This window comes from Nyctereutes procyonoides, unplaced genomic scaffold, assembly GCF_905146905.1.
Source record: "Nyctereutes procyonoides isolate TBG_1078 unplaced genomic scaffold, NYPRO_anot_genome, whole genome shotgun sequence".
Taxonomy (NCBI): Eukaryota; Metazoa; Chordata; class Mammalia; order Carnivora; family Canidae; genus Nyctereutes; species Nyctereutes procyonoides.
Window position 1 is genome coordinate 46,701,552 of NW_026575051.1, and position 10,766 is coordinate 46,712,317.

Genomic DNA, 10,766 nt, shown 5'->3' on the forward strand with positions numbered 1-10,766 from the left:
CTGGAAATGAGAAGACAGCAGTTTGTCAAACCCCCTTGTAACCTGCCTTTGGCCATGGACTTACTGTCCTTTTACAACATAACTTTAATCTACAACTCTTGAGTTCCCAGGCTCATCAGCCTTCCTAAAGCCCAATCCTGAAAGGCAAAGGGACCATCTGGGACTCAAGTGGACCTCATCTGAGAGCTAGAAGAATTTCAGAGATTTTAATATTCCTGGTGTGGGGTAAGCATCAGCCTTCAAGAAGATCTCCTTCACCTCCAACTTTCACCACAAATTGCTGCTTCCCAGTTTTATGTTGAAACTGGTCACACTAAAAAGTAAAAGAAATATATTATTTCTATTCTAAAATATAATCAAAGACTTACTGAGGTTCTGCTATCCAGATAAAAGAGCCTAAAAACTTCAAAGACCGATGCAATTGGAGGTGCCCTTAGGAAAATTGTGGAATTGATAACAGATGTGGGATAGAATTCTTTGAGAAGAAAGTTTGTAAGGTGCCCATGAGAGAGCCATAAACCTGCCCAACTTTGGTTTTTCTCTACTACTCCTTTACCTCTATTTCCTTTTCTGTAGCAAAGGGGTCCAGCTACAACCCCTTTCCCCTAGTAAACAATGGATAGGTGGAGGGAAACTATTTCCTTCAAAGTTCAGGAGCTAAATAAGTCCTGGGGAATGTAATGTACAATATGGTGACTATAGTTAACCATACTGTAGTGTATATCTGAAAGTTGCTAAGAGAGTAGATAGTAAGAGTTCTCATCACATGAAAAAAATTGTAACTGTGAGGTGATGGATATTAACTTGTGGCAATTGTTTCACAATAAATACATATCAAAGAAAAAAAATATATGTATATCAAAGCATTATGTTGTATACCTTAAACTAATACAATGTTATATGTCAGTCATATCTCAGTAAAAGTGGGGGAGAGATAAAAGCTTAGTGGTTTTCAACATTATCTTCTGAATAAACTTATTTAAAATTCAATTTCATGTTTAAAAAAAAAAAGCCAGGATCACTGGTTCCAGTTCATCTCTACAGTAAACTGGGCCCAGAACTCTCCAAAACCTGAATAGCAAGTCATTCTCACATCCTACCCAAATTAAGCTCTCAAATTCAAGTAAAGAGACACACGAGTAAATGAGCCCACAGAGATGAAACAAATATTTGTGGCCCTTTTTCCAACCACAGGAGAGAGAATGGACTTGGCAGAATGAACCTATGAAGGCACTTATAAATATTTTTATGTTCACTAATGTAAAACGATAAAGACAGCAAACCAAATTATGATAATGTTAATGGCATTTCACATATCTTAAATTATATAATAGGTTATTATATATTTAATTCTATTTCTCATCCTTATCTTACTAAACATTTTTCAGGATCTCTCTTTACTGAATGTTCAGTAGATGAGTTGGTGATGCTTTGTTGTAGAGAGCAATCAGTCTTTTTTTGTCTTTTTTTCTAATCTTGTCTTCTGTCCTATTGCTTCCCAACCTTTCCCCTCATGGCACACAGAGAAAAGAATGGGGTGAACTGGAGAGTATTTGGAGATATCCATATAGGGTTTGATTTAAGAAAAAAAAAAGACATGAAATTCATCATGGAGACTTTCTAATGACAATCTCTTCCAATTCATGATAGTCCTTACCAGATGAAAACTTTGTGCATGTTGGGAATAAAAGAATTTTAGAGCCATTATTTCACAAGCATTCAAAAATTTATAATAGTTTAAACTGTATGTAACGGAGCCAATGGCTTTTCTTTTTCTTTCATTGACAATTGTCATGTTGAAATTAATGTAATCATGTGAATAGAATTTGAGCTTTAACTTTAGCTCATCAGATATTTCTGAATAATGTTAAAGCTATAATTTGCTGAGTGCCCATGCATAAAACCTGTCACCCTGCATCAGGTTGAGTATCACTAAAAGGACACATCAGAGGCAAATGAACAGAAGGATCCCATCAATATGAAGACAAATGTACCCAGTCAGCTAGACCCATCCTGCTGGCATCCTTGGAAAAGCACATGGCTTGCCAGCCTCACACACCAACTCTTCCAAATCCTCAATGAGCCACTTGTCCAGTAGGTACAGCAGCATCTCTGCTTCTGACTGATGGACTAGAGGAGAGAGCACATGGGAGAGATGCTCCTTGGCCAGTCTCAGCTTCACCATGTCACAGTGAGCGCTAGTGTCTTCAGCTTCAGGAACCACAGGGCACACCTTCAGAGCTTACTCTGTCTAAACAGTGAATATATCCCTGATGTTATGACTGTCTTCCACATCACAGAGTGGTAAGAGAGACACTCTGTTATTTTTATCATAATTTAATTTAAATAGTTAAGAAATTCTCTCTCTAGGAACACCTGGGTGGCTCAGTCGGTTCACCTCAGGTCATGATCTCGGGGTCCTGGGATCAAGCCTGGCCTCAGGGTCCCTGCCCAGCAGGGAGTCTACTTCTCACTCTCCCTCTGCCCCTCCTCCCACTTTTTTTCTCTCTCTCTCTCCCAAATAAATAAATAAAATCTTTTTTAAAAAATTCTCATATCCACATGCCCATCATCCCACTTCCTCCGTCCTCACAAAGCAGCAGGTGCATTTCTAGGTCAAGCCCAGGTTTCCTTTCTTCCTCTTCTTTCATTGCTCTAAAACCACCTTGGGCAAACCACTACTTCTGCTTTACCTCCCAGTTCCCCTCTGTTTCCTAGGCCTAGCCCTTATGCTGCCTTGTTCTAATTATCCCCAACATGAACTGCAATTGAGAAAAAGGTATGTGGAAGGAAATTTGTACATGCTGCAATTCTACTTACTGTCAACTTACTTGAGAATCAATTACTGTTAGAGACAATTTACAACTGAATAAGTGACTATAAGTCAAACACTTTCTGATCAAGAGCATTTGGAGAAAAGTCATATAGTTTTCTGTTCTTTCCAGCTTTCCTATCCTACTTTTTTTTTAAAGAGGGAAGGATTTTTTTTTTTAAGGTTTTATTTTTTTACTCATGAGAGACAGAGAGAGGCAGAAATATAGGCAAAGGGAGGAGAAGCAGGCTGCCAACAGGGAGCCCGATGTGGGACCCCAGGACTCTGGGATCACGCCCTGAGCCAAAAGGCAGACGCTCAACCACTGAGCCACCCAGGTGTCCCCCTATCCTACTTTTCTGCAAACATTTCATTCATGGATAATGGCTTTAAAACAGCAGAATATCTTCATTGGAAACATTCTTACCAACTTTCAATTATGTGCCAACCACCCTGGCTGCTTCTTCATAGACTCCTCCCTAACCCCCATTTCCCTCATTCTCCTCCCAAACCCTCAGCTTGTAAGCCCTTCAGATGAGTGAGCTCTGAAAGTCAGGTTCAACGGCAAGTACTTTTCAGAGCATGTGCTTCTCTGGTGTTCAGAAGGGGAATTCATTAAAAAAGCATCCAGCCGTTATTTCCTTTTTATGTCTCCCATTTTGAAGTTTGATACAATAATTAACTTCTCTCTTTGCTTCAAGCAAATTCAGACTTGGCTTCAGTTCTTTGTGAAAACAGCATTTAATATTTACAATTCCATATGCTACACAGTTTTGAATAGAATATGGAAATCCTACTTGGGTTTCAGAACAGAGAAATCTCTTTGTGTTTCTCCTAATTAAGTTCAAAAAGAAAGTGTCTGAAGGAGATGTTGAATGAATTTTTTAAAAATGCCATAAAGGTAAAACTGAAGTTCCAACTTCCAGACAAAACATCAGTGGACAATTCATAATTCAAACTTCATTTCTTTTAATATGATGGTTTTTCACCCTGGGCAAATCTCCAAGAGGGTTCTCCTATCCAGGGAAATATAGGTTCTTTGCAGTTAAAGCAAACACTTCACACCTTGAGAGAAAATTGGAATTTGAAAGAAGCAGCAAAAAACTAGGCATGGGGAGACCCACGATCCCACACATTCTCAGTCCCTGGACAACTAGAGTTCACTGTGGCTCCATTTATTCAATTTTCCGATGGAGATAGTACCACCTCCCTGACTGGCAGTCCACAAGGGGCTGAGTCAGACTCACGGGCATTAGGCACAGAAAGCTCTGAGAAAGTAAAAGTGCTGTACTAGTGACAGGTGGTTTGACATCGATTAACTTTTTATTAAGTAAAGGGACCTCTCTGGACCTCTTGAGGTTTGTGGTCCTAACCAACTTCTTCATGTCAGCTTCATGGTCATTTACACGTAGATTCTTTGGTTTTACCTTCCTGTTGGACCAGATTATGGGCTGCTCTTCTAGTTTCCCCATAGCTAGTAAAAGCAAAACCAAACTATTTGGGGGAATATTTTCTCCAGAAGCCTCCCAGCGCTATAAGAATAATTAGGAATGAACATTTGGAATCTCAGATGTCAACTAAGATTCTCATCAATTTGAGACATTATCTCCCCACGGTCATATCAGGATAAATAGATCATGGTTATGGCTGCCATGTACAGTTGCACAGTGTGTGGACTACACAAAAGGGTTAAGGACTGATTGATATCCACTTTTCTGTGTCATTTAGTTATGAAGCCATTAACTTAAAGTGCTCTGCTTGCCCAGAGAGCACATGTCATCCATTTGTACAAAGGCTCCATAGAGGCTAGAGGTCTTGACTTTGGGTGATTACTTGGATTCCAGTGGTGGTGAAGGAAGAGACGGCAGTGTGTAGAACCATGGCTTTTTTTCTTTCTGCTTAATCCAAGTCAGCCACCTCAGAGGCTGTAGACTCCTCCAGCACCCCTTCTTGTCTCTCCTCCATAGCTCTCACACATTTTTTGTGCCCCAACTTTTTCTACTTCCTCATTCTTCTTTCTCTTCCCTTCCCAGTGTCTCTTTCCCTCTCATCTTCTCCTGCCCTTTCCTCACACTCTCAGCAGACAGACTGATGCACAGGAGCCATCCCTATTCCCTGACCTCCTTGAGCCCTCATCATCAGTGACATTCCTGTAATCACTTAGGAGTTTCTGCTCATGGTTAATTCTTGACACAACTACAAAGTAGAAGAAGTCTTGCATTTTTGTTTTATCCTTTTATCATTTTGCCTGGCACCTCTCTCCCTAGTGACCAGGATCCAGGATCCGTGCAGACAATACCTAGTGGTCTGGTTAATGTATCTTGTGGTGTTAATGGTAAACTATGTCGCCTCAGTCATATGTGTTGTCATGTAGAAAGAAGGTACCTGGGATAGGAAGGAATCTCAAATGGGAGAATTTCAGGCAACTCTCTGGATGAGATAAATGGTAGAGAATTTTTTGGTGGAATAATCCCTCAAACACATGCTCATTTTACCTCTTTCTTTTAGGAATTTTTCACAGATTGGCTTGAAATAAAATGTCCAGCCTCCACGCCTGCCTCTCTTCTTCCTCACAGTTTACATATTTTAGATTGTCATCTGTTCTCTAGAGGGCTCATATCAGGGCTTCCAAATTGACTATACCACTGGACATAATAATATTTTTTTCAGCTGGGCTGGCCCAGAATCTATCCTTGGTGGTCCAGCATCTTCTCTTCGCCACAACTCCACACTCTCCCGAGCAATCCTAGCCACCCCTGTGCTTTGCTTTTGGCACCACCCACCACTGATGATTCTCAAGCCTGTACCTCCAGGCTGATGTCCTTTCCTGAGCTTCATATCACTGTACACGCTGCCTATCAAACATGTTCACACGGTACTCCTTAGACAGCTCAACTCAACAGCCCTAAAGTGAATGTCATCTCCCCACTCTGTTGCCATACCAACCTTTTCCATTTCCTAGTTATTGACACAATTGTTCACCAGCCACCCAAAAAGCCAGGAGCCACACTCACAATTATCTCTTCATTTCCTCCTAATTCCTCCCAAATCTGTCCCTCCCTCATACCCTCACCCTCACTGCTAGTAAACTAGCACCATCTTGCCAAGACAATTGCAAAGACTCCAACTCATGATCCTGTGTCCAGTCTCTCACTTTTTTGAATCACCCTTTGCTTGCTGCCAGAATGATTTTTCCAGAGTACAAAACTGACCACGTTAATTCTACAATATTAGCTCCTCCATTTAAGTACTCCTAAGGCAAGAAAAGTGAAGGCGCTCCCAGCAGGTTTGGGAGGGGTCAGAAGAGCAGGATCTGGAAGGCCCACCTTCAGCAAAAACATTCTTTTTTTAAATCTGATTCTTGCAATTTTGCATTCTATTCTATAATGTATCAGTCTTTGTTTTAAAATTAAAGTAACATTTACACAAATCTTCAAGCAAAATTGATCCTGTAGAAAGGGGCATGTTTATCCTGTAGCTTCAGGAACCCCAGGCTCTCTAGTTTGAAAAGCTACTATCCTAGCTGGAATGCACATTTCTTTGCATGTTATACAAGGACCTTCTTGACAGATGTCCATTTTTCTGTGCAGCTCTGGCTCTTTATCCATCTCCCTGCAACCCAGTCACACTGAACTTCTTACAATTCTGTGATCATCATACTGGTTCCCATCTCAGGATGTTTACTTACTCTGTTTTCCTTAGATTAGACTGACCCCTTTCCCCTTCTTTCTACTTAACTTCTAGATCCAACTTAAGTACCCCCCTGCCCTGTGAAGCTGTCCATGGCAAACGCTACAAGGCTGAGCTAACCATCCCTGTTTTGGGGCCACCAAAGTCCCACACCTCTCCCATAGCATGTATCCCACTAGATTGTAATTATTGATTTAGGTCTCTCTTGCCCCACTGGACTGTGGATTGTTTCATAGTAAGGTCTATATCTTATTCATCTTGACCTTGCCGGAAACAGCACCATGCCTGGCACATGCCCTGATGGGAGGTCAATATGGCCAAGACATTTCATCCCAGTGCTCTCCAGGATTGATTTGACTAATCTGAATGACCATTGGGGGATTTTCCCTTCCCCTCTGTCAGTTAGATGATCCCAGATGGACAAGGGCACTCTGGTCTAGGGCATATCAGTAGCTTTCCTCTCCTGCTGAATCCTCTCATGAGCTCTCCAGACCTGACACATAGTAGATTCTCAATGAATATCTACTAAATATCTGGATGTACTAATGATTAGCACCACTGTCTCTCAAATCAAGCTACATTATATTTTCTCAATCTTATCTTTCAGAGAATCCTGATATCTCTGAATCCCCATAACGTAACAATGTGCCAACACTTACAAGACACTAAATAAATGTATAAAAAATAAATGAATGAGCAAATGAATTAATATGTTGTGTTTTTCTTAAAAAGTACATGCATTCATCTTAATTTTTCATCCTGACACCTGATGTGTTTACCAATGCGTTAGGAACCAACTTTTCACTTAGAAATGGAATCTTAACAAATTGATGATAACTGACGTTTTTTTGAAAACCTTATCTGTGACCAGTGTGATTTTTTTTTTAATTTCAGGCTCCTTTAGGAGTAGAATTTTTGAGTGACTTTGATCTCTTCCATAGCTAATATAATTTTATGTATAAAAGCATGATCTTCAGAGGAAGGGCTATCTCTGTTTTTTAAGTATAAATACTCAATAAATGTGGCATTGCTCTTAAGCATTTGGATATAACTACATAAAATTTTACTAAAGTAAAAAGCTTGGCACCTCACCTAGCCCACAGTGAGAGCTCAGTGAGCACTTAGCTCATCATTTATTCATTCCCTTCCAGGCTTGAATGTGGAATATAAGAGTCAATGTACCTAGACTATTCAAAGCAATGACCAATTTCAGTTGGGGACAACAATGCCCTTTCTTTAGCCACCATTCAATCGTAACTTAGTAGCCAGGGACCAATATAATGTACTCTTTTTTTGGACAGGTATAAGCTAAGTGGATAAAAACTTCAGGCTGGGAAGGATTTTATCTGGCTCAAAACTTACAGCAGTATTCTCTTTTTTCTTTTCCCTGATTCTGCACACTTCTACCAGTAAAAAGTGTCTGACCAAACATCCTCAATATATGCATAACTATTTATTTCGAAATTGCATACACTTATTACAATACTAATATTATGTACTTTCATAAAAGTCATCAAAGGGGTGATATAAAATGAATAGCAATGGAAGTTTTTATGTTTTCTTTCCTCACCCCAACAGATTGTTTTATAGCTATCCCACTGGCTAAAGGATGCACAGCTTTCTCTGGAAGGCTTGGTGGGATCAAGGTTCTCCAGTGTGGGATCACTGAGTGCATGGGACCCAGCTTACCCACTGGTTCCTTCAATTAACCTTATCAAAAGTAACTGGCTTAAAACTCTTAAGAAAAAATTAAAATCCAATGATAGAATGATGATTTAAAAGGGTTTATTTCCAGAGGAACCAGCTTTTATGGTCACACTAAATGCTGTATTTCATGCCAATTGAAAAGAACTAGACTTCTGATTATACTGTGGGATAAAGAGAAAAGCAATAAAGCTGCAGTACATCCTTGAAGCATGCCAAAAAGAACATAGTAAGAGAAAAGAGGGTTTTATCTCACAAGGCCATAAACACTGAAAAAATTAATTTTCATTCCAGGAAATCAGCAATCGTCAATATGCTCTTTGCAAAATATTTAAGATTTGTGATAATAACAAGTACTGCAGTGGCACTCCGTGTGATTCTCCACTTTGGCATTTCCCATCACTGTGGCCTAAAAGAGAAGGGAAAAAAAATGAATAGGTGGATGGATTGATGGATAGACAAAATTGAGAATGTTAAATAAAATTGTCAGTAAGCAGCTAGACTAAAGAGATGCTAGCTACATTTGCACATTCTCCATTTCAGCTAATATTTCACTCTAAAAGATTAGGTTTGCACTCTGTGTGTGTGTGTGTGTGTGTGTGCTATACTCTCTTCTAACCTACCCCTCATCGCCTCCACAGCTATTCCTTTCATTCTGAATAAATCCAGCCTGTCTCCACAAGGTTACTTTTGATTTAAGGGGACACATCTCTGTACAAATCCCAAGCCAAGGATGGGTCATTAGACACCTCTGACATTAAACCTCATGCATGTGCTCTGGGGACATTTCTCAGGTTAGACTGTTAGAAAACTTCTGGGACCCTTTAAGTTCTCACCTTGGTAAAAGCTTTGGCCACACAGCATGTGGCTTCTGAGGTGATGTTCTTTGGGACCAACATTGTCTTCTTGGACCTTGCTGGAGTGGGATATGCTCTGGAGAAGCAGCAGCCCATGCATTGATAAATTGGGGCACCCAACTTGGAGAAGTATTTGTTTTCCTTTAGCTTGCATTCTGGGCAACCTATCACCAAAAAAGGCAAAGAGTAAAATAATCCAAGAACGATTCAAAAAGAAACAGAAGCACCTGGCTGGCTCAAATAGTGGAGCATGTGACTCTTGATTTTGGAATCCTAAGTTTGAGCCCAACATTGGGCACAGAATTTATTCTTTTAAATTGAAAAATAATAATAAAAAAAGGAAACTCAAATTTCCCTTATTATGAGATGGTGAATTTATTTTTCCATTAAAAATAGAAGGAAAATAATAAACACTTTTTGGCTATCAATTTTCATACATAGTATTATTTGTACTGATTATATTTATCTTCATGGGAAACAATTTTTGTCAATATGCATGGGAGATCTCAAGAGTAGTAGTTTCTCACAAATATATATTAAAAAAAAAAGAGTAGTAGTTTCTGTCTCTTCAATCATGGATTCTGTATCCCAATGCTAATAGAATGCCTATAGAGAGCACAAAACTTAACAGATGAAAGCACCATGCTCATCTGAAAGGAAGATTTTGCCCAGAGGCAAAATATTTTCCCCTTTAGATTCTGCTATTGTTTTTTCCCCATGGAAACTCCAAATATTGACTGAGAAAAATATGTCAGAATTAAGAAAGCTTGCTGAGTGGAGAGCCTGATATTAGATGGAGCAGCTACACATAAGAACTGGAATTGAAATATTACCACTTCTCTAAGAAAAATCATAACTAATAGTAGCTCACAGTTTCATAACAGATGGAATTATATCAGTGACTATATGAGATTTTTCAAACAATATAGTGAAACAAATGCACTGCATAAAATGGTTTTGTTTTTCTCACTTGTTAACTGATGTGAATTCATCTACAAAGGCAATGTTAAAATATTCTCAAAACTTCTGGGAGAAATGTAAAAAAAAAGAAAACTAGGCTAACTGAATAAGGAGCATTTTTGGCTTGTAAAACTCAGATAAAGAATAATAAGGAATCTAATTCAGATGAATATGTACATGCTGCTATTTAAATGGACATGTTAGATAAATTTTCACTACACATTTTCTGAACCTAATTTGACTTTATGTGTACAATCCAAAAGAGCCTGGATATGTAGCCAGCAGCAAAGATTTATCACGTTTGAAAGGAGGTGGAAATGTAATTAATGGAGTTATTGATGTACATCTAGGAATGTGTGTTTTTCTTATTACTGCAAATCCGTTTGGTCACATACCCTGCATTGTAAACTCTCCATCAGGAAAGGAATGGAGAATATGCAGAAACACAGACAATGCGGCCAGAATGACAACTGCATATTTTCTGTAGTAATCCATGGCTCTCCTGAAAAACAGATGAGGAAACAAAATTACTCTGAAATTGGATTATCATTCATAACAACTTGTAGTTTTAACATTACTACTAATAATAGTCATCAGTGTCTTGATCATTCTGCTTACATCTCCCAACACACTCTGGAACTGTGTAAATAAGAAATAAAATAAAACAAAATAAACTTTTTTCCTTAGGGAAGAGCTAGGGAATAGAATCTATTGCTCATATAAACCAATAGAATTGGATTTTA

General features: G+C 39.0%; 1 protein-coding gene across 1 annotated transcript; it reads right to left on the minus strand.

Moving 5' to 3' along the window:
- Positions 1-8,537: 8,537 nt before the first annotated feature.
- On the minus strand, positions 8,538-10,518 carry CGA (glycoprotein hormones, alpha polypeptide). The gene is made up of 3 exons (XM_055330801.1): positions 10,419-10,518; positions 9,043-9,227; positions 8,538-8,615 (listed from the first exon to the last, which is right to left on the minus strand). The coding sequence occupies exons 1-3, from the start codon at positions 10,516-10,518 to the stop codon at positions 8,538-8,540; spliced, it is 363 nt and encodes a 120-aa protein (XP_055186776.1).
- Positions 10,519-10,766: the final 248 nt, after the last annotated feature.

Bases quoted from the DNA above. Each gene is read 5' to 3' on its own strand.
- CGA (XM_055330801.1), bottom strand. From the start codon at position 10,518: ATGGATTACTACAGAAAATATGCAGTTGTCATTCTGGCCGCATTGTCT. The intron at 9,228-10,418 runs GTATGTGACCAA...TTTTGGTGATAG, and splicing joins TGGAGAGTTTACAATGCAGG to GTTGCCCAGAATGCAAGCTA. The intron at 8,616-9,042 runs GTGAGAACTTAA...CTTCTCTTTTAG, and splicing joins TGGCCAAAGCTTTTACCAAG to GCCACAGTGATGGGAAATGC.